The 24,688-nt window shown below is 41.8% G+C and overlaps 1 protein-coding gene across 1 annotated transcript in view; it reads left to right on the forward strand.

Annotated features, from left to right (window-relative positions):
* Positions 1-24,688, forward strand: part of LOC109924980 (rab effector MyRIP-like) — a 195,651-nt gene that overhangs the window by 14,127 nt on the left and 156,836 nt on the right. Inside the window, exon 2 of the mRNA XM_048612305.1 lies at positions 917-1,073. Within this exon, the coding sequence (XP_048468262.1) occupies positions 964-1,073 (110 nt within the window). The 5' untranslated portion in view covers positions 917-963. The remainder of the gene's footprint in view (positions 1-916; positions 1,074-24,688) is intronic.

Below are 24,688 nucleotides of genomic sequence, written 5' to 3' on the forward strand. Positions count from 1 at the left end.
GTCAGCCTCTCTGCTCCTATGATGCTGCTTGGCCTGCTGTGTTCATCCAGCCCTGCACCTTGTTGTCATGGATTCTCCAGCATCTGCAGTTCCTACTATCTCTGAAACATTTTGCAGATGTCATTTTAATATTGGAAAATGTAAACTTTGACAGGAAGAATGGAAAAGTAGCATACTATTTAAATGGCAAGAGATTGCAGACCCCTGTACTACTGAGCATCCAAATGTTATTTTACATGTACCGCAAGGGATTCAGAAAGCAAATGGAATCTTGGAATTTATTGCAAGTGGAATACAATGTAAAAATAAGGAAGTTTTACTGCAGCTGCATGGGTGTTGGTGAGACCATTTCTGGACCATTTTTGGTACAGGAGAGTCAACTGGAGATGAGGCTGCTATCCAATCAGCCATGTTCTTATTGAATGGTGGAGCAGGTTTGAAGGGTCGCGTAACCAACCCTGGAATCTATGTCATGGGTTTTAACTGAGTACATTGGCAAGGAAAGTGGGCTAAGATGGGAAAAACAAAAGGGGAGGTTTATGTCTGCTGGAGGGCAGGTGAGATTAAATGGCCAAAGATTGATAGGGCATGGTGAAATGAAACACTCATGGGCCAACAAAGAACTTATAAGATGGGTAGAAGGGATGTACATGTCAGCAGCATTACCATCACAAAAGTCAGTTATCTGGAGAGAAATGGGAGCAATGATCATGACCTGAAATTTTGGCTTCTATGTTGAGCTCAGAAGGTTATAATCAAATCAATGTAAATTTTCAGGTGTTATGAATATTTTGTTTTGAGCGACAACAGATTGTAAATAAAAGAGCCTGAGCCCTGTTATGTGCCAGTCTCGTGTAAGGGTAGATCAAAGCAGTTGGATATCCTAATGTGTTCAGACCCTTTTCTTCTGGTTTAGGTATTCTTTCTGGTGATTGAAGCGCATCTTGGAACAAGGTAGAAAGCATGGGAAAAAACCTTGACTTGTCTGGTTTGACAGACGATGAAGCTGAACATGTGCTGCAGGTTGTCCAGCGGGATTTTGATCTACGAAAGAAGGAACAAGAACGACTGAGGTAGGAGTTAGCTTTTGCAAGTGCTCTTCTCTGTGTTTAGTTCAGTTTATTGTTGGAAACCCATAACCTATTTTGAGGAATAAGCTCAGTGGATATTTATTGCCCAAGAAGCTTTTTGGCAACTGAGGATTACAAGTACTGAAACACTTTCAGAGTCTTGAGGAGTAAAGTGGATTTCAGTAACAGATTATATTTCATTGACAAATTCATTATAATAGAAATTATATAATTTAAAGTAGGGCTTGTGTGCTGAAGATAGTTGTACGCACTACTTTTAGTGATTTCTGCAGTGATTGTAATGAGGGCAGCCACTGGTCTTCACAGAATGAGTTCTCTCACTGAGACTGTTAATCTGATCCAATCAGGGAGCCCTGGCTGACAGATAAAAAAGAGTGTGTCAGAGACACTGACACTCTGAGAACTGACTCCGAATGAGTCAGTACTAATATCAAGATAACACAGTTGTGGAGCTGGAGGAACACAACAGGCCGGGCAGCATCAGAGGAACAGGAAAGCTGACGTTTTGGGTCAGGACCCTTCTTCAGAAATGCCTAATCAGTACTAACATCAACGACTGCTTGTGTGTAAATAACAGGAGACTGGTGACAAGCTACTGGCTTTTGTGAATTATTTCATATTCCTTATCAACTGCTGGTATCAGTTTGCCTCCAATGAGATGTTTTACCCTGTGAGGTAATGCTTCTGTCATTTCCTGTAGTGGAAGAAACTGGGTTTCACTATAATGGTATTGAAGAATCCAACAGACGTTTATTACAACCAAGTATGTACAAACATTCCTCAGGCTTTTAGTGTTTCGGCTAATATTAAGCTATACAAGTCAACAGAGCAGCATGCTTCCAGTAGTGATCTGAGGTAAAATGGACTATGATGAAGATGATATCATGAGTGCATCACTTAAGTACACGCTGACTGGGATTCATAATCTCTGCTCCTATGATGCTGCTTGGCCTGCTGTGTTCATCCAGCCCTGCACCTTGTTGTCTCGGATTCTCCAGCATCTGCAGTTCCTACTATCTCTGATGCAATTAGTATGTGCTTCCCATTGTTTCATGGAAACCAGTTCTTGCTGTCACTAGCTTTGTTTTCGTGTAGTTTTTATGTGCATATCAGCAACTGAACTATATAGAGATGAGAGAGATTCTAAGAATACCTTAACTGTCATTTAGATTACTGTTGCGCTTCTACTGAATCACTGTTACAATCTGGTTTCTGCTAGACGAGAAGGCTATCTTGTTACTTTGGTTAGTAAAAGCAAAATACTGCAGAGGCTGGAGTTCTGAAATATTGAAAAAACAAAGTGCTGGAAAAACTCAGTAGTAAGGTGGGAAACAGTGTTAAGGTTTTTAGTCCAATATAACTTTTATTTTGGGCAAGAATCATATTCGGCTTAGGACATTAACTCTGCTTCTCACTCCACAAATGCTGCCAGAATTAGTTGACTTGCCGTGAGTAATATGATGTTTTTGAAAGTTGAAGATGAAGTACAACGAATGCAACTAAGATTATCTATTCCGTGACAGATATTACCTTCTGTGGGGAGCACCCAATTATGTCTCTTTCCACCCACATGGAGTAGGCTCTGCACAAATGCTGTTGTACATTTTCATAAACCTTTTTAATCACACAAATCCCACACTGTTGAAACACACTTGGCATCCATCATAGCTCATCAGGTAATGAGTATCCTGTCCGCTTATGAATGCGCCTGCTAGTCGAGTTAACCTTTGCTACCTAACTCAGTACCTTGGAGAAACATGAGCAGTTTGACTCACAGTCCAGATGGTTAATGTGATCTTGCAGCACCATCTGCATATTCCCATCACTTCAGTGAATCACAACCTTCAGCAGGCTGCTTCTCTGATGACGACCCCCTGATGTGATTAAGTTCTGCCTGGTACGCAAGTTCCAACCGTGTTCTGTGTTTAATTGCCTTTTAAACTAGGTCAGTTTGATGTTGTGTATCTTAGTTAAAGACAGCCAATTTCTAAAATGTTTGAGGAAAAATCCTGTGACTTTAGAAGGTAGTGGTGCTAGTAGTGGTAGTGCCACCAGGCTCGTCATCCAGATCCCCAGGTGAATGCTTTGGGGAAAGGTTTCAAACTCTCCCCTGCATCTGGTGGCTTTTTAAATTCAGTTAATAAGTCTGGAGCTGCAATAAATCCCTAATTGGTTTAAAGTAATAAAAAGCTAAAGTTGTCACATTCTTGCCAGACTATAGGGCTCTCTCTCATTAGAGAGATACAACTGGTGGTGGCTTAACCTGAGGGTGACCAGGACTTGACTGATGCAGGAATTGAACCCTCACTCTTGGCATCACTCTGCATTGTGAGCTAGCCATCCAACCAGCTGAGCTAACCGGCCCCCTTAAAGCAATATGAGATATGGTAATCACAAGAAAAGTATCAGATGGGACAGATCCAAGGATCCTTGGTGGGGGGGAATGGTCAAATAAATACTTCAGATGCTACATTTTAAAGGAGGTTTTCACCTTGCCTACTTGTATGAACATGTAGGTTGGAATCCATGGTAAAATTAGAGCTCATGGGATTCGTAATAATGGGTTGGATTATCGTGGAGTTGTAAAAACACTATGGACTTGCATAAATGGTAGACAGGACCAGATTCCTGCCCCCATTTCTGCTGTCCTCTGTGGGGGAGAAGATTCCGTTGGCAACCTGGCCATCTTCATTGCAAGAGATGGCACCACTAAGGTCCCATGTAATTATTATGGAATCTAGTTTCTTATACACTCATGGCTCTTGGCTTCTCAGGGGAATCTTGAGCCACAGTCTGGGTTTGAGAACATTTTGAAAGTTACCTTCAAAAGGTATTATCCATGACTCCTATGTCTCTCCAACCACCTCCAATTGCCCCTCATACATTGTGTCCATTTATGGTACTTCCATGGCCCAATCACTCAGAATTTCCTCTTTACAAACCAATGGATCTTATCATACCAATGGCATGTGTGGAATTGTTTTAAAGTAATAACCACTGGGTAACTTCCTTAAAAACATGCTGCCGCATGTTAATCACCAGACACTTCAAAGTTTCAATAACCGAAACTATAAGTGCAAGACCTCTTTACTTTGTGGAAGTAAACATTGAGCCAGTGACAAAGTAGATCACTGATTAAACACTTGTAAACCTACCAATCAAGGAATCACCTCCCATCTGTGCCCCTGTGGTAACAAACTAATGGAAGTCTTGGTTCTTGGCCAAGTCTCATTGTGCATGGAGGCCATCAGACACTGAGGAGGGAGATAATTGGAGGGCTAAAGTGAGGGCTGGTTGGACCTTTGGTGGGGAAGGTGACTGATGGAGAGCGAGAAAGTACTATAAGAAGGAGACACTTACTCTCCTACTGGAAATGGCACCCAATAAATAGCAGCTCAGGAATCAGTCTATGTGGACGTTGTCTCCAAATGACGGCATTTGCCAACAAATGTGCTGGTTGAGACCTTTCAGCTCCTTTAAACATTAGTCAGTCACCCTCTGTGCCTGCTTCTTCTGTGAGGAAATGAGCTACAGATACAAAGGATGAAAACTGTTTGCCTCCATCAATCTGCTGTCGTGCTGTGAGACTGTTGGTCCCTCAAAGGCTTTAATTAACGCCCTGCTGCTACTAGGTTGGTTGCCATCTGCACATTATGGCTTAATCTTGGCACTAGCATTCAGAGGGGAAACTTTTAATTTTCCCAGCCTCACCTGCCTGTGGGCAGTTAGAGCTCATCCCATCCCCAATAATTTGTGAAAAAACAACCATTTGTGGTCCCTCGGTGGTGAGGTTGAGGGTATTTATGGCGGTGGATTGGGAATGAATGGAAATATCTGTCTCAACCGTGATAACTGATGACAGCCTAGATTGTCACATTGATAAGAGAGAGATCTTGTTGCTAACACGATAAGAGTTGTCCGCTGAGCTTGAGACTAAAACAAAAGCCAAGGAGATTTTTATGTTCACTGTCTGGTCATATTTCATTATTTGCCTGTGTTTATGACACAGCAGTTCCTACCATCTACTGGAGAGACTGATTGAAACCAATACGGCCCATTTGTATATGAACTCCTGCTGTAGATGGTATGGTTGTCTCACTGGTGAATTTTGTGGCTGTTTTGATTTGATTTATTATTGTCACATGTACCTAGGTACAGTAAAGTTTGTTTTGTGTACAGTACAGGCAGCTCATACCAGTCGAAGATGATAGGGGTAGTAGAACGTAGTGAGGGATATAATGTTATGGCGGCATAGAAGGCACACAAAGAGCAAGATCGATTCATAAGTCTGATAACAGCAGGGAGGAAGCTGTTCTTGAATCTGTTGGTCTGTGCGTTTAAGCTTTTGTATCTTCTGCCCAATGGAAGAGATTATAACTGGACGGGGAGGGATCTTTGGTGATGTTGGCTGCTGTCCTGGGGCAGCGAGAAATATAGACTTAGTCACTGGCTGGAAGGTTGCACTGTGGATCTGCCCTAATGAATGAACTTGCACATTTGTTCTCATCTGCCCCTTGAAATGAGGTTGATGTTTGTTTGCCTGGCATCATCATCATCGGTGTGCCCTTAGGCAAGCCAGCAGACCAATCCTGGAGTCACAGGTCTTTGGGTTGAGAGAACCAGCATTGTCCTGAGGGAGTGAGCGTCTCCAAATGGGTTTTGTTTTTCGTTCTCTCTCACGTCTTCGCAGTGGAGTTTATATGGTCGGTCTCTGACCATGTTTGTTGAATCCCTGGAGTGTAGAAGCAGGCCCTTCAGCCCATTCAGTCCACATTGACCCTCTGAAGGGTATTTCCCATGGCTAATCCATCTAGCTTGCACATCCCTGCACACTGCGGGCAATTTACCATGGCCAATCCACCTAACCTGCACACCTTTTGGGCTGTGGGAGGAAACTGGAACACCCGGAGGAAACCCATGCAGACACAGGGAGAATGTGCAAACTCCACACAGACAGTCACCTGAGGGTGGAATCGAACCCAAGTCCCTGACACTGTGAGGCAGCGGTGCTAACTACTGAGCCACCATGCCACCCTGGATAGGGTTAGTTGTGTTGTGCCTCCATGATAGCTTCTCCATCAATGTCATTTGGTCCCCTTTCCGATGAGATCACTTGGGGAGCTGGCTTGCATGTGGTCCAGAATAATGGCAACAGTGGGCTGCAATTCCCTTTGCAGCTGAGGTACACGTTGGACCTACTTCTGCACTCTGTCTTCCCTCTCAGGAGCAATGGGTAACCATCACTGACCCAGACTGCCAAGAAAATGGCTCAGACTGAAGCATCAGCTGGCACTGAGCCAAGGCAGAGCACCATGACATGTTAAATGAGAGCAATGCTTTCATAAACAGAAAGTTTGAAAGGAGTCTGCCACAGAGGCAGGAATATAACTTTGCGTGCAGTTCTTCAGTTATTGCCGTATGTCTATGGGTATGTTTTAGGAGCAGTGAATGACTAAAGGCTTTGTCCAGAAACACCGTCCAACCATATATGTGAAACTGGCCTTCATGCGAAAACACGTGTTTTGGTAACTTTGTCCAGAGACATTGAAACAAATATACAACCTGCTGAAATCATCTTCTCACAGTTCCTTGAATACCAGTATAAAACTCTTTCATTTGATTCCAGTTGATTAGTTTCATCAGTGGTGTGATAATTTGCTTCATAGACCACCCACGAGGTATCCATGGAATAGTTACTTTAAGTTTACTCATTAAAGTTTAATCATTCACAGCTTTTTTGGCTCCACATCCTTTCAGGTTTCACTTAATAATGGAGTTTCATGTATTATTTTTCTCCCTTTTCATCCCACTGTCACATTTAATAGTTACAATAATTTACAGCTTTTTTCACCTGGATACACAGAGATGGAATCTTGTCTTGAGTTTTAGCACTAGAAGATATTGCAGTGTTAATCTGTTAATTGTCCAAGTTGATAAGAACCAGAACATTTGAGAGAACTATGTATTGGGGAATGTTAGGTAACAATGATGACATCTGGAGATCCTCCTATGCAGAGCAGGGCTCACTATATTCTGGAGTACGGCTCTGTCTGGTGTCCTCACTGCATGTTGTTGTAAGTTCATTTAATTGCTCAAGATTGAGAGATAAATGCTGTCCACGTTTGCAGTGCACATTGGCATTTTGAATCTCGAGATGCTGAAACGCCACACAATGTATATGATCATTAAAATTAATGAGCTGCAGCATTTTGAAAAGCTTCATTTCTGAGTAGCGCTTCTCCTATGCTGTCGCTTACAGGGATGGGCAGTGCTGTTTTCACTTTGTGAGACTTAGTAAAACAAATATCATCAATTCAGCCATGTCATACAGCTTCCCCGAGGTGAAAACTTTATAAAGTCAGAATTAACAAATTCGAACTCCATGCTGCACTTGAACAGAACACCAGATTAAGTTCCACAAAGTGGGTTAAGCCTGTGTGAGAAAGACTTTACAGGCAGCAGTACTAAAATATAACGGATAACTTTAGATCATTAAGATTAGATCATTCTTAGTATCTATTACAATATGTTTCTGTTTTTAAGTGTAGATTTTGGACTCTGAAAATCAAGGGCAGTCTTGGGAGATCCTTGGCAGGAGTAACTATGACTTTCTTAGATGGGGTCTCCTGAGTGGGTCTTGCCTGCCTGGCTGTTACGTAGCTTTCACCCAACACACAGTCTGTCCTGCCTCTGAGGCCCCGCCAGAATCAGCAAACAACCACTATCGGTCTCAGCTGAACTGGTGGTTTTGGCTGGCTAATTGACCGCTGGAACACAGCAATTGACCACTCATGGTTCCGGCTGGAGTGGTAATGTTGTCTGCTTCTGGAAATATGCTACGAGACGGCTGTTGATCTGTGTGTATCTGGGGACTGGCCCCGCTTCCAAAAAAAAAACCAGATAGGTCTTTTAATGTCTAAGAATCCATACCGGCCAATTTCCCCGTGTGTGTGTGTGTGTGCGCGCAGTGGTAGCAGAAGCTATAAATACTGATTACCATTGGTCATTTTGGCTGGATAGAGACCCAATGACGATGACCCCTGCCTATGTTCTCCCAGACCGGCTGTCTGGGAGCCATATGGATGTCCTTTCCATCATTGGATGGCCTCTCCAGCGACAAACACATCTGATGATGAGAGGTTTATCTGGAATGATCTCCAGTTCAATTCCTAGTTGGTGGGTGTTTGCCCTCGCTTGGTTCCGTACCGTGGTACTCCCTGCTCTTTTGCTCTTGCCCATTCCTCTTAACACCACTGGCTTGGTTAGCTGCTAGAGGCTTACACTTCCAGCAATGGAAAAACTCAGACAAGGCACTTCCGTGTATCAAAATATGCCCATACTCTCCATACCACCGTATGGTGCCCTCGAAATGACTGCAGGGGGATAGAGACTGTCACACATCTCCTGTTGGAATGTGTCTTTGCAAAGGAAGTCTGGAGAGAGCTGCAGGGGTTTTTGTCAAAGTTCATCCTGAGCAGCTGCATGATGCAGGACTCTGCTCTATGGTCTGTTCTGTGGGACGAACACTGAGACAAACATTGACTGTCCCTGGAGGACCATCAGCTAGGTGAAAGATGCTCTTTTTGGTCTTCCAGAGCAAGGAGTTGACCTCAACTGAGTGTTGCAGAGTGGCTCATTCCAAGGTCCAGGACTACATGCTGAGGGATGCATAAAGCTTGGGGCAGCTGTTGCTAAGGCTCAGTGGGGAGAGACCACTGTCTGAGGTCTTCCTGCCTAAACACAATGGGGTCCATTCAGTTATTGGACCCTATATATAAATAGCACAGAACTGCCCTGCTTTGGTGACTATGTATGTGTATAACGTTTTGTTTTATGAATAAAATATATTTTTGTAACATAAAAAGTGTCTCAGCTGAGGGACTGAAGGCATTTCCGCTGGAGTATAACAGGGGTCTGTTCAGTTTTCTGACTCTCTCATTGCCCCTGAATGAGTGTAAATAGTTCCCTGCATGAGTAGAAAAATGCCTTTTTGTTTTTGCAACTGCAGGGAAGCCCTGAGAAACATCCAAATTCCAATGTTTTGTTTGGTTTTTCCCTGCAAAGACTATAGAACTGATTTAGAACCTTTGTATGTAATTTATAGCTGATTTTTTAAATGAATAAAGTATGCTTTTCCAATTTAAAAAAAAGTGTCTTAAGACAAAATTCTTACAAATTAGCTTTAATTCTTGCCATTTTCTCCATCTTCCTTTTAGGCCCCGTGGATTTTTCTCTCTTTTTATCCGTAGTGTCCTAAAGTTATGGACATTGAGCCAGTGACAGTATATTTCTGCTACTTCATCCATGTGGTTATCTCTCTCTTGTGTAGGTGGGAATAATGACATTTGGAGAGTTTAGACCTCCTACTATTTGGCAATGTCCACACCAAGATACTTTCATCAGGGCTCAGTGTAGATTAAGAGGAGCAGAAAACCTTCCCAATATCAGCACTAAGTGCCAAAGTAGATTCGATAGAGGAATGGGGAAGCTACACAGTATGATTTCTAAAGACTCGATTTACATTATAAAGGGCAATATTTTCAATTCCACCAAGCAGTCCTTTCATAGAGTTTAAATTTTTTTAATGCCTTAAAATCATGAATAGATCTTTAGTCATCAGACATTTTTGTGATTCCCAATCATTGGTTCACTCAATCTTTTGTTCTTTTACTTTGTCACATAATTCTTGTCATCTTCTGACAGAACAGTTCTCAGGTAAAGGCGAAACTGTGACATTACAACAGGATGTATGAAGTTTCAGGATTTTGAACCTTTTGTCTTTTGAAAGATGACTCATGAGCTGTCAGAACTTTGAATGTACACTGTAGGTTGAGCCCATTTTTATCATGAAATTGTCTTTTCATGAAAGCCAGCTGTGGGTTTAAATGCTAAGATTTGATAATGATAGTTGCAGGGATGATGTCATCAGTTCCTAGCATCCCGGTCTACTCACTTTCCTTCTGAGAATTATTTCTTCTTAGTTTCTTTCCACTGACTAAGGCGTACAAGGAAGTTAAAGAATAGGAATGAGACATTAGAGATTATAGCTTAACGGGTGGCTCTCCCCATCAGCCATGAATGAGCAGAAGCTCCTGGTTCTACTACCATTCAAAGGCATATTGAAGGGAATTACAGGTCGATAACCAACCTGTTTGGCCACTTTTTTTATAACTCCAACTTCCATGGCAGTCAAGTCCAGGAGTAGGACTCGAATCCAGAACTTTTGCCCCAAAGGCAGAAACACTATCCAGTGCACCAAAAACCTTCCTCTCCAATTGAGAATAGTGCTTCAGTAATTAAAGAACTCATTGTTTGGAGTTTCCATTGCTAATGTAAAGTGTAATATTTTGTACTCTACGTTGGGTTTGGTATAATGGAGGCAGAAAATACACTTCAAGGTATTCTATTAGCTTTGGAATGCTCATCTAATGGGACTGGAAACAGTCAGGTGTTGTTAGGTTAGTAGATTCATGTCAATATCACCCTCTTTAACACACATTTTGAAAATGCCATCATTAAAACCTTTTAGACACACTAGGAACAAGCTTGAGATTTATTTAAATACAGAATGTATCTGTGTATAATTCATTTGTGGTTTTATTTTTGAGTTCTTCTATTTGTTGCAAATGTACCAAAGATTGATAAAACAATAATGTGAATTCTTTATTTGAAGATATGACTGTATATTGAGTGTTAACTAAGATGCCTTGTAGAAATGTCAAATCTGTATGAATATTGCAGTACTGTGTGTGTACAAAGTCATGAGGGTACATCCCATCCTGCCTGAAGATAGTAGTGATTGAGAGCAATTTATGACATGTCCTCAGGAAAGGTATATGTTCATCATGTTACAGCATCTCCAGTGTAAGCATTGGCCACACCAAAACCAGTGGTGGAATTTTCCTGTTTTGAGATAAGCTGGTGTGATTGTTCCGAATAAACTGCAGCTTTGCTTTCAGCAAAGTCTTGTCTTTCAGAGTCTTGTGTGTCCAGGCTGTGCAAACTTGATAGATTTCCTGTTCTAAAGGATATCAGTGGCCCAGGTGGGGTTTTCATTACAATGAATGATCATTCATAGAATGATACATCAATGAATGATCTGTTACTGAGCCAAATTTCTTTTAAAATTACAAATGTATTAGTTGAATTACAGCAGCTGAGTGGTGGGATTTGAACTGATGTCCCCAGAATGTTAGCTTAAGCCTGATGATTACTAGCTGTGTGGTCAATATTACAGTGCGTCATCTCACTAATGTCAGGTAAATGGTTGAAATGAGTATTATCAGGGTATTTGGCTGACATTTAGTAAATAAAGGATGCTTGAGGAAGAAACTAGACAAGGCATGCCATTTGCTGTTGACATTCTGTGATAGGAACAGGTTCCCTGGCTGAATATCCATTCTCATTTCATGCTTTACGATTGGATTTGCTGTCCTTCTGACAGCAAATGTTTTTTCTTTCAATAAAGATATTACAAAGAAGCTCCGCTCTGGCTTCAGTATATCTCTGCTATGGACCTGGCCGTAAAGCAGGTCTATATCTATGAATTGATACTGCAAATACAACTTGGTGAGTTGCAAGTTTTTACGTGGCAACCCTGAGAGGAAAGCAAAAATACTTTTACGCGTAAAAGGCAACAGATCAGATCCTTAAAGGAGCAGAAAATAATTCAGTAACACAGCCTAGATAGAGATCATTCGGTCCATCATGAATGTGCGGGCTCTTTGAAAGAGATTTTTAATGAGCTCCTCTGCTCTGCTTTCTCTCCAAAACAGTGATCACAATTTCTGCTGTTGGGTGTAAATCGATGTGTTTTATTGTTTCCTTGGCTGTTCTACATAACCCTTGTCTTATTTTAAGACAGCCATTACCCATCAGTGTGAAAGAGTTGGACCAAAGGGTCTGTTTTGTGCTGTATATAACTCTACCTGCATAATTTTAATGCAGCACTAAATTTCAGAGCTAAATACAATTTCTATCCTGTTCGCTGTTTTAACAGTTCTTCTGTTAATGGACTTTTATCATGCGAGCAATGCAAGTCTTAATTGAAGAAAAAGCACACTAAAACAGAGAGAGAGTGAGGGTAAAGTGCAGGCTGTGTTCATGGCTGTGTTTACTTTTCAGTACAGATTTGACTGTCAAATTAACCAGCATTTGTATCAATGGGAGACCTGCACTTTGAGATCTTGCAACACAGAAACGTTTCCAAAGTGTTTGCAATATTTACAGTGAGAGAAGGGGAATTTTTGTTTTTTGGTTGGAGAAGCAGTGTTCTTTAATCATATTATAAATTCAAAAAGCTTTCAGCACACAAATTAACACTAACTATTGACAAGTCGACCACTTTTTTTTTACAGAAAGTTTAAAATTTTGGTAACTTATAGATGAGGGGAAGGAAATTCACAAGTTAGAGGGATAAATATCGAAGTTAGGGGCAATTTGCATCTTTTGTAGAAATATAACAACCTCCTTGCAATGAATTTTGACATTTCACAAGATTTTAGTTTGGAAAGGTGTCTGGAGTAAGCGTGTGGGGAATCCATTTTTGGGTTTTATTCGACTGAATTTGTAATGGGTACTTTCTGAAGGTCTTTCATTCTTTTGATGAACAAACCACGTAATTTGTCACCACCAGGCACACAGTGGATTGGAAAGAAACATTCATTTGAAATAATATTCTGGAAATGTAGATCCAGTCAGCCATCCTTTCTCCAATGTTGAAAGTATTGAGAGTCCTGAATTCAATTGTATTGGCCAGAATTAAAGTTGGAATCCCACACACCCACTTGATGTACTCAACCCCTCCTGTTCCAATATGAAACTGCTCTGAGTTCTCTGGACGACACTAAGGTCTCCTCCAATTCCCGCTCATTTTATGAATGGAATTGACCCCACAGGCAGAATTTCTTTTTAGATGGACAGGGTTTCCTGCAGAGACCTCCACAGCCAATTCACCTGGAGATAGGAATTTCCCCAAACACCTCACACCCCCTACAACACCCACCCAGACACGCACTCAGCCCCACACAGCCGAACTCGCGCACACTGACACGTATGCACTCACAGCGCACACGCACTCACAGACACAGATACACACACACTCGGGCAGAAGTCCAGCCCCTAACAGTCGCTGGCAACTCCTTCCTTACATAATGAGCTTACGTCTACAGTCTTAATTTGTCTGTACCAGTCCCCTCTCTTTTATATTTCAAACAAACACATTTTAGAATTAAATATTAACAATGCCCATGATACTTTGGTGTTCTGTTTGGTCATCATGACATGAAATCTTATCTAAATTCAGTTCAAGTTTTTTGTATTTCTGCTTCAGTCGCTGCTTTTGGCCAAGCAATTCTGTGGGTTCATAACTTTCCATGTGAAAATGTTCTTCCAACTTCCTTCTTTGACACTGTGTAATTATATAATAATCCCCTTTCCCCTGTCCCCCTATAGTAACTGGCCGAGGAGTCGGGGACAGTTTTTTTACTTCTCAAGTCCTTACATTATTTAAAAACCCTATGTGTGGTTCTGATTGGGAATGTGCCCTTTGAGTTTTCCCACCCATGCTCGGGCGAAGAAGCCAATGCTTTTTCTTACAATGAGGGAACTCCTGATGTTTACTCGAGCTGCTCAAGTTTATATTCCACCTGCATGTAGTTCTGTGCATTATTCTCCTGTTTGTTATCAGACACCTGTGTTTACAGGTGGATCTGTTAATTCTCTCCTAATTGCTGTTGTACATGCTTTGAGGTTTGTGTGTTTATAGATGGGTGTTCTATTAGAACGTCACTACTCTTGCCTACAGGGCCCTTATTAAAAAAAAATCACCTGAAGTATATTTTTGCGTCAAATGTGTGCAAATGCACGACCATATCTGCTAATTAGTGCAGAGATTTTGTTTTCCTTGATATCTATTATGAATATAATGGCTCATTCATTTGACCTTTTTATATGGAAATAGAATAGGATATCCTTAGCTGAAAACTTTCTCGAGTACCAAGAATTCACAGCTTTGTCTTTTAGCCAGGCCTCTTCCACATACAGTATTCCGAGCTACTCCCAGCTTGTGTAGCTCATTGGGCAGCATACTTGCCTCTCGAGTGTTCAGGGCTCCAGCAGAAGAAGCAGTGTTGACCCTCCCGGTGAAGTGCTGAATTGCCAGGGAAGCTGTTTCTCGGATGAGGGATGAAGCTGTGGTTCCCATCTGTTCAGGTGGATTGTAAATGATCCTGTGGTGCTGGAAACGTTTGCTGGACATGAATACAACCGCAGCTCATCAGGAACTTTATTAACTGTAAAGGGCTTTCACACATCTGGTGGTCAGGAAAAGCGCTTAATAATTTTAAGTATTAATTTTACCCTTGCCTCTTTTTTTCCTTGCTGGCTTCTACTGCAGAAATGCTCACCTGTTTATTGCACCCCTGCAGTGTAGTCTAGAGTTTCTCCATGCTGTGTTTGACTTCACAGGCACATGTGGATATTCACCTGGACAGCTAACTTTTGGTTGCCTCAGGCTGAAATACACCTTTCACAAACTTGCCATCCTCTGAGCCCTCAGATGAGTTTCTGGCCACATCTCCACTTCATTAACCAGATTCCTTCCTCCAGCCTCCAGAATATTGGTCATCCCTTCATCAGACCAGTAGCATAGTGTTGTTCATATTTCTTTCACAAGAAATAGGAACAGGAGTAGGCCATTCGGCCCCTCAAGCCTCTGTTTGCCATTTAACAGGATCGTGGCTGATGCGACATTCCTCACATTGACTTTCCTGCATTTTCCCCGTACACCTTGATTCCCCGACTGATGAAGAATCTATCTCTGTCAAAGATACGCAAGGACTCTGCCTTCACAGTTCTCCATGGCGAGGAGTTCCAAAGATTCTCAACCCTCTGAGATGAGGAGGAATTTCTGCTCTCAGTCTTAAATTGACACCCCTTTTATCCTGAGACAATAACCTCTGGTCCTAGACTCTCCCTTGAGGGGAAATGTCTTCTCAACATTTTCCCTGTCAAGCCCCTTAAGAATCCTGTGTGTTTCAATGAGATTACCCCTCATTGATTAGGGTTACTACCACCATATCACAAGACCCATTAACTCATTAAGAGGTTGGTTAGTTCAGCTGGCTGGACAGCTGGTTTGCAATGCAGACTGATGCCAACAGGATGGCTTCAATTCCCGCACTGGTTGAAATAACCATGAAGAACTCTCCTAAGATGTGCTGACCCTCAAGTTAAATCACCACTGGTCATCTCTCTCTCTCTAATGAGAAAGTAGTCCTATGGTTCAGTAGGACTCTGACTTTACCTTTAAATCATAGCCAGAGTGTACTAGGAAGGAGCGGCTGTCAACTGTTAGTGAGAATCAGTCTCTGAAAACTTCCTGTAAAGGTGATCCAGTACAATGATGTTATTCTCAGTGAAGAAGACTGAGCAGGAGTGTTCCTGAGATCTATCCATCTTTAACATTGATCACATAGTTACTGACCCTTCAGCTTCAGTCACCTGCTGCAGTTGGATATAGTTTATGTGGAAAGAGTGTTTAAGACTGAAACATTTTTTCTTTTAAAATCTTTGGCTTCTGAAGCACTTGCCAAAGTTTTAACTCCAGTGTTGATCTGGGTCAGGGAAGGTACCCTAAGATAGTAAGAACAGTCCCTGGCTGTTCTGTCTGTTTAGGGTTGTGAAAACATATGTCAATGAAATAGCTGCAGCTTGAGGAACCAAGGAACCACCACAAGACAATATCATACAACCTTGACCCAAGTCAACAGAGATATCTGGTTTCTTGTAAAACAGACAACTACAAAACAAAATTACATTTTTTTTTACTGAGGCTACCGACAATTTCCTATTGAATGGAACGTGCTGGTCTTCAAGGGGAAAATAGTCCTCTTATCGAGTCTTGAGGTTTTTGATGCTCATTTACTGTGTTAGGCAATTTGAGATGACCTGTTAACATATTTAATGTAGCTCAGCAGTAAACACTTGTTCAACAGATACATATATCTGGACTGAAACATGTTGAATCCTTTTTGTGTTCATAGAATGTGTTGGTAAAACTGGGCGCATTTGACCTGCAAGTTTCACCTTTACCACAGCTTTTAAATCTGCAATAGATAATTTTTTGTTAAGCAGATATATTAAGGGATATGGACCAAAGGCAGGTATATAGAGTTAGACCCCAGATCTGCAGTGATCTCAATGAATGGTGGTATAGGCTCGAGGGCCTGATTGGCCTACTCCCATTCCTATTTTGAGTCCAGGTAAACATATTTCTAGATTTAATCCCTGTAATGGCAAGGGCTTTGTTTTCCATTTAATTGGATTTTTGTTGGATGAATGGCAGTGATCTGTGGTACCACTTCAAAGGAAACTTGATGTGAGCGTTTTCCCAACCCCGTATTTGTCAGAATCAAATTTACTATGAAGTAGATCCACAATATGCCTTCGTTAAGACACTCCTTAAGACTAACCACTTTGACTAAGTTTTTAGACAATTGCCTGAATATCATCTTGTATACTTTTGTGGCACATTTTTATCTGATTAACTCGTTGAATGCCTGGCATTTTTTCTTATAAAACCTAATTTAAAGCCCTATGTAAAAGCATATTGATGTTTTTGTGGAACCCACCCCAATAAATACGAGTGAAAAGGAGAGTTTAGAACATTTCCAGAAAGTTTGAGAATTGTTCTTTGGCGAGAAGCCAATGTCACCTTTTTGAGGTTTGAACGTGTTTAGTTTCTAGGAGAGATGAATGATCTTGTTTGCTGCAATTCGAGGTATGCTTTGATCAAATAAATTTGCATATTGTGCTGATTTTCAATGTCAGTGGTTTAATCTCCTATTCACTCTGCATTTTTGCCCAGTAATTGAAGCCAATATATATTGTTTCGTCTATTTAAAGGTATTTAGCAACTAGCAATTAAAAATGCTTTGCTGAATGTATCCTTGTATTTTAACACATCTCATTCCTCTGTTTATTTCCCGGACAGTCATGGTTTTTTCCCCTGTGCTTGCATTTATTTTGAACGTGGGATGTGGACATTGCTGCCTGGACCAGCATGTGTTGTCCATCCCTAATGTCCCTTGTGAAGCCTCCTTGAACCTCTGCAGTCTATAGGATGTCGAGACATCTTCACTGTTGTTAGGGAAGGAGTTCCAGGATTTTGACTCTGTGACAGTGAATGAACAGCAGCACCTCTCCTCCAGGTCACACTAGTACATGGCTTGGAGGGGAACTTGCAGGTGGTGGTATTCCCAAGTATCTGCTGCCCTTGCCCTTCCAGGTGGCAGAGGTTGACAACAGAAGAAGGTAGCAAGGAGGAGATTGGGGGGGGTTTGGTATTGGAAGCATGGACCACTGTATAAAGTGGAGTGGATAATGAGAAGATAACGAGGTAGGGACTGCAGTGAGAAGGACTGAGTGCATGGGAATACCATGGAGTCAGCAGATGCCCTGTATAGTGCCATGCCAGGCATCAAAATGGGGAAGATGCTATTGAAAGACTTCCATAACACATTTAAACAATAGCAGGAGAACTGCACAGAACAATATAACATCTGTCGGTATAATACACAAACTTATCAATTGCCAAAAGTAATTTTTATTTATTTAACATAGTGAAGCTCTGGAATTGAAAGATATTTTTGAAAATATGTTTTGGGAAGAAGATGGAAGTAAGAAGGCGTATAGTGTGTTGGCTTTCATTGGCAGGGGAATTGAGTTTAAGAGCCGTGAGGTTATGCTGCAGCTCTATAAAACCCTGGTTAGACCACACTTGGAATAATGTGTTCAGTTCTAGTCACCTCATTATAGGAAGGATGTGGAAGCTTTAGAGAGGGTGCAGAGGAGATTTACCAGGATGCTGCCTGGACTGGAGGGCAGGTCTTATGAGGAAAGGTTGAGGGAGCTAGGGCTTTTCTCATTGGAGCAAAGAAGGATGAGAGTGATTTGATAAAGGTTTACAAGATGATGAGAGGCATAGATAGAGTGGATAGTCAGATTTTTTCCCAAGGCAGAAATGACTATTTATGAGGGAGCATAATCTTAAGGTGATGGGAGGAAGGTATAGGGGACATGTCAGGGGTAGGTTCTTCACACAGAGAGTGGTGGGCGTGGGGAATGCGCTGCCAGCGCTGGTAGTGGAGTCAGATACTTTATGGACATTGAAGCGGCTTTTGGATAGGCACATGGATAATAGGACAATGTAGAGTATGCAGGGTAGTTAGATCTTAGAGTAGGATAATAGGTCAGCACAACATCGTGGGCCAAAGGACCTGCACTGTGCTGTACTGTTCTATGTTCTACTGAAGTTTGACCATCAGTGCTGTTACAAAGTCATTTGTCAGCCTATTGGGGTTTTCATGAATATTGGCTACTGTATATTTGAGTGAAACTTTCGATTGCTTTCACATTTATTTAGTTAATAGTTCACTTGAAGAAATCATCATTGTTATGGAAACATGTGGTTCGTAATTTCTTGACTTCAAAGCACTTTTGGTCACTCCCTCATCTCATAATCATGCTTAAGATTAGTGCCTGCTTTTGTTCAGGTATATTTACAATATAACCTGAATGAATAATTACAAAGTAATATATTTCCTCAAATCGGAGTGTTTAGTTGCTGAAGGGATTTGGTAGCCTGGTTGTGAATAAACATCTCTGAATCCTTTCAAACTCTGAAGTACCACTCAAAATTTTAATTGCACTATATTTAAAATAACATTAGCTCACTTGAGATAGAGGCCATGCTGTTGATTTGGGAACCAGGACAGATGATCTGAAGTCAGGATGCAGAATGATCTGAAATAGAGGATAGTATGTGGCTCTGTTTGCCATATTGAGAGAGGGTGCCTCACTAACCTTTTGTACATTGATATCCACAGCCATAGAGTCATGGAGGTTGACAACAATGAAAGAGACCATTTGGCCCATCGAGTCAGCATCAGTCTAAAATGAGCAGCTAACTATCCCACTGTTTTTAAACAGAAAAGTAATGTTTCCTTGACTCCTTGGAACTCCAAGATCCTTTGACTCTTTTGAGCTCAAAATAAAGTTCCTTCGACTCTTTTAAAGTGAAAATGATGGGGACAAGGAGTTAAAATACAGAGGAAAATTCGTTCCACTCATTTGAACTGAAGATAAAGTTCCCCTCTCACCGACCCTATCAAACACATCTGGGATAGGGAAAACCGGAGTTAAAATAAAAGCTCCCTTGCTTCTTTCAGGGAATCCAAAACAATAATAGGGAAAATAAAAGCCCCTGCTGGGGCACTGTACTGAAATCGAATACCAATTCAAAATGTAAAATAGAGACTTGTACAACTGAGTAGACGTTTAGCCTAGAAAATGATATTGTCACTTGGGGATGATGCATTCCAGCCCCACGGTGCCCATTGGTCTCGAAAGGCCTTGCCCATTCCAGTTCCAATCACATCCTCCAGCACTTGGCCCTTGGCCACGTATGCCTTGAAATCGCAAATGCACAGAGTGAGCTTGTATAGCTGCCAGCTGGGCTTGTATAGCAACAGGCTCTCACCAGACCTTTATCCTGAGCTCTTACTGCAGTACTGACACATCCGGTGATAGAGGCTGAGACATTGGCCACCAGATGCAATTGGCTACCAGCTCCCCATTGGAAAGAACAGGCTCTAAGTGCTGCGTGAAACCCAGTGCTGACCTGGTGCCAATCTCCATGATGCCCCTGGGTACTGGCGAGAAGCGTGTGTGGGCAGACCTGCCAAGCTGTGCGTGCCATTGTCATTCTCCTCTACAACACCCTGGAGTTGCCATCTGAGCCCACTGTAGGGGATCTTGTCTGTGAGCTCTTCTCGTGGCACACATACCATCCTTCCAGTGCCCTCTGCCCGCCTCTATAGACTCACCATGTGCTGGTCCTGACTTGATGGTACCCAATAAGGTACGTGCTGTGCCAGTATCTGAGCTGGGCCTGGGGCCTGGGGTGTACAGGTGCCGGATCACCTTACTGTGCTTCTTTCCCAGAGGTTGGGGCTCAGTACACCCCCTTCATGACGAGGCTGCAATACCTAGCTCGGCCTTGAGTATGAGAAAATTGAAAGTGCAACTAGGGAGAGTTTGAATAAGAGAATACGAGGTTCCCACGGTTACCACGTCTGCATTTTACATTTTATGCTGGATTGCATGATGAAGCTGAAGTGGGATTACAGAAGAAACAGACTGGCGTCCTGGAAACTCTTGGCAATACAGTCTCAGTCTCGGCTGAGTGTAGGATCTACATCATTGGGGTCAGGCCACGAATGTGTGTCTATTCTCCACTAGGTCTCTGCTGTTTCCCAACAGCATGTCCTGTGGGCGGGAGGACTCTCAGTGACTGCAGTGTGTTTGGGTGATGTGCCTACCAGAGCTGAATAGTTGGAGGCAAGCTTCAAGAGCTTCATGAGAGGCTGAGAGTGTTGGGATATAGTACAGGGTGATCTGGGACCTTTGGATACTAGGTCCCATTAGTCCTGCTATTTGATGGCTGAGTAAAGGAGCTGTAGTGCATTGAGTAAAGTGAAAGTTGCTGGTGCTTTGGGCAGATGGGAAGGTGTTGGGATGTCCATTTGAAGTTGCATTCACTAACATAACCCACCCATGGATGGTGACTAGACTTTTTCTAACAATGCAGCCATGGCCTAGTGTTCATACTCGGGAAGGTGCACTCCTTTTACCAACTATTCGAGCTCCTTTCTTAGGCGGTCCCTTGAGTGCCTCCTGGCTGCCTGTGGAAAAATTGCCTCTCCTTTCCTTTGTTCATCTGCTACAATCCAGAATTACGTCTAAAAATCTGGTAACCTCCTGTCTGGTATGATAAAGGTTTATCAGGAGAGGCAATAGCCTTGTGGTATTATCGCTGGACTGTTAACCCAGAGACCCGGATAATATTCTGGGGACCCAGGTTGGAAGCCAGCCACGGCAGATAGTTTATTGAATTCAAATTCCACCATCTGGAATTAAGAATCTAATGATGACCATGAATCCATTGCCGATTGTCAGAAAAAACCCACCTGGTTCGCTAATGTCCTTAAGGGAAGGAAACTGCCATCCTTACCTGGTCTGGCCTACATGTGACTCCAGACCCACAGCAGTGTAGGCGATTAGGGATGGACAATAAATGCTGGCTAGCCAGCAATGTCCTTATCCTGTTAATGAATAAAGGATATGTTTTTATTGTTTAGTGACTCTGATTTCGAAAGTAGAGTAAAATAAAAGTGTTATTTGGTTTCAATCCTGTGAAAGTGACTAGTTTTTGTTCAAAGGGTCAGAAAGCCATTTTTGAACAGGGAATCCAAAACAGCCTTCCCAAGAAAGCATTTGACTTAAACAAAAGGAATCGCGAGCTACCGAAGCAGATATTTGCTGAAGTGTTTATAAAGTTTTATGATAGAGAGAGAGAGAGAGAGAGAGAGATGGTCAAGGGGCCACAAGAAGATGGAGTTCATACAAAAAGATTCATTCCAGCAGAAGGGTGATTTATAGTTTGTGTAAGTCTTCAGGCTATAACAGTTGGAAGGAAATCTTAAGCTGCTTTAGCATTTCAGGCTATTTGAACTAGAAATAAATTTTAAATTGTGTTTAGAGTTCAGTGAGAAAATTCAGTCAGTTAGATTATCTTCTGTGACCTGGGGAGAGATGAGGAGAATCCTTTTGAATGTGCAGAAAGTTGCCAGATGGAAATGCTTGAGACCTTTTGTTGGTTGAGATGATAGGAGAGATACTTTACAGGGGTTGAGTATCTGTAAAGGACATTGCCGGGAAAAAGGATTGACTATTTCTTTGTTTATAATAAAATCTTTCAAATAGAGAATTTTGTTTTCTTTCCTTTTCTTTTGTGCATTAAGCGTAAGTTCTTTGGTTAAACATACATTAGTAGCTCTGTGTGAATATGTTCAGTGAATAGCCACCCTGGTGGCAAAATTGCAAAGATAAGACTTATGATCTGTCAAAGAAGGTTTTACTTTGGAATTTGACTTGTCCAGTATTACCATCAGCTGGGACCATAACACTGGCCTGTTGCCCCATTTGTGGCACCATACCTTCCAGGAGCATCTGTAGGCTGGTGCAGCTTCCCCTTAAAAGCGGTAAGTTCCTTTTTGAGAGCTGTGCATTGTGCTGGTGGCACATCAAGCTGACCTTTCTTTTGGGCATGTTGTGATGAAGCGTGTGTAAAATGGATTATTATCATTTTTTGGAGTTTGAAATGTTTTAAAAAGAGATGCATGTGTATGTGGGTTAGTGCTGTGAATGCTTCTAGTTGGGAAAAACAAGGGTCAGAAATGTATTCTGGTAGAGCTACCTAAATACAGCAGTTTCAAAATGATGTGTAGCTGCAATGAACAGTCTAGGAGAAGCTCTGATTGTTAGTGGAATAGGATGTTCGTACTTTTGGGTTTATGATAAGGTGTATGAACACATTTAAGATATTAGTATTGATTTCCGTTCAGTTAGCAAACAGCAGCAAAGTTTTAGTTGGGAAGAGTTAAGATTTGAGATCAGAAATAAGTTAGTTTCTTTCCTAGCAAGGGTTCTTTCGGTTCTGTTCTGTTTAGTTTGGAGGAAACCAGTCACTGCAGCAACAGTATTTTGTTTTCCAGATTGCAATGTCTCCGAGTCAGGAGAGTTTGGGATAAGGTGGTAGGAACTAGGAAGAAAGTTTACGCCACCAGATTTGTGATAGCTCCATGCCATCAGACTCCATGTGGAATCATAAAAATGTCTCTGCGGTTCAAGAAAGAGAAACTAGAAGGATCTTGTTGAGCAAAACCTTTGAGTTGAATGGGAGTATCATTTTTCTAGACTTGAGTCGCTGTGTTGGATAGTATTGGGAACCTAGTCAAAACTTGTTTTAATGTTTGTGTTAAGATCTTTCTAAATGTAGTACCTGTGGCTTAGTTTGCTTGTTTTCTTACTGTTGTGTAATAAACTTATGCTGTGTTGTTAAAGAACATTTACAGCTTCACAGGAATATATTTCAGTGATTAAGCATCACATTAACTACATCCAACTAAAATAAAAATTAAATACATGATCTACCAAGCCAAGTTTCAATTTTGGAACCTGACTTCTCCACTAATACCATCAGCTGGGAACATAACAATGCAGTTAATCAGCCACCTCATTGATCTTGTGTTCAACATTGGAACTAATCCAGTTTCTCTTCCCAGAAATGTGTGCAGGCTCAGATGGTTGGGCAGCTGATTTGTGGTGCCAATGGCGTGGGTTCAATTCTCGGAGATGACTGTGAAGGCCTTGCCTGAGGCATATTGACCCTCAGGTTAAACCCTCCGCCAGCTCTCTCACTCTAATGTGAGAGAGAGAGAGAGCAGCCTGTTGAACCTGTGCGACTATAACAACTTGATTTTAATTTGAGACTGTATACAAATTCAACTAAATTTCTTTGGTTTTCTCTTGAATCCCTCAAAAAATGAAAATCGGTATTATGCTTGTGACCTTGTTAATCTGCATTGCTACATGTGATGATTGCGATTATATTGTTCCTCTAACCCATTTGGATGCATATATTCTGAACAGCTGCCTTATTCCTCTTACCAAAGTGTACCACTCTCGATATTAAAATTAGATTTATCTGTGTAGAAATTCACTTCCTGGTTTATTTATCCCTTATGTTATTTTCTAGGTTACCCCTTAATCCACAGGGAACCGTATTCTTGAAAAATAAAACAATAAGTGCTGAAGCAGGCTTCTGGGCCCTGAATCTATTGACATTGACGATGCTGTCACTACTTGCCAAACTTATTGATAACCAGTGAACATGGCATTGAGGACTGCCCGACTGGCACCATTGGCCTCTGACTTTACTAAATTGCAATTCCGAGCCCTGCCTGTCTAGGCTGAGCGCATGACCCACTTCATGGCCTGACCAAAACGGTGAGCAATGTGAGGTTGGCACGGCTGCAATGACCATTTTCAGGTAGCTACCTCTTTAACCCTCCACGCACCCTCCTCCCTGTGGGTTTGAGGGATTAAAAACACTCGTCCTCTTTTCACTGATCTAAGATCGACTTTCCACCATGGAATGTTCCGGAATTTTCTGGATTACACACTGATGTCAGAATGCCAAACTGCATAGCTACAGACAATCACAAGCAGTGAATGCACTATCCACGATGCTGTGTAGCAACCCAGAATAATATATAGATTAAGGTGTCTCTTAAATTGCAAACTGCGAATGGCAATTACTTCAAAGGAGGTTTGTAATGATCTTCTGTTTCAAACGCACTGGTCTTTGCAATGGATCTCTCCACTCACCACCTCTACACTGCACCTTCCCACTTTGATTTCATATTGCCTCCTCCTTCAGTTGGAAAAAGAGATGGTTGTAATGTTTTCCTTATTTTGTTGTATTGCTAAATGAGTGAATCAAGAAATCAGTCAAGTCTGTGGGGAATTCAATACACTACTCAGTCCTTTTTAGTGTAGCCTTAGTAAGGCAGCAGAGCAGATGCTAATGGGTTTTACCTAGTGTATGTCTGCTGTCTAACCTTCCTGTTACCTTTTCTTTCACTAGCAGTGATGCACAGTTATTACTGAATACTGATGACATTGTGCTGTAC

The sequence above is a fragment of the Rhincodon typus genome, chromosome 2, assembly GCF_021869965.1.
Source record: "Rhincodon typus isolate 14 chromosome 2, sRhiTyp1.1, whole genome shotgun sequence".
Taxonomy (NCBI): Eukaryota; Metazoa; Chordata; class Chondrichthyes; order Orectolobiformes; family Rhincodontidae; genus Rhincodon; species Rhincodon typus.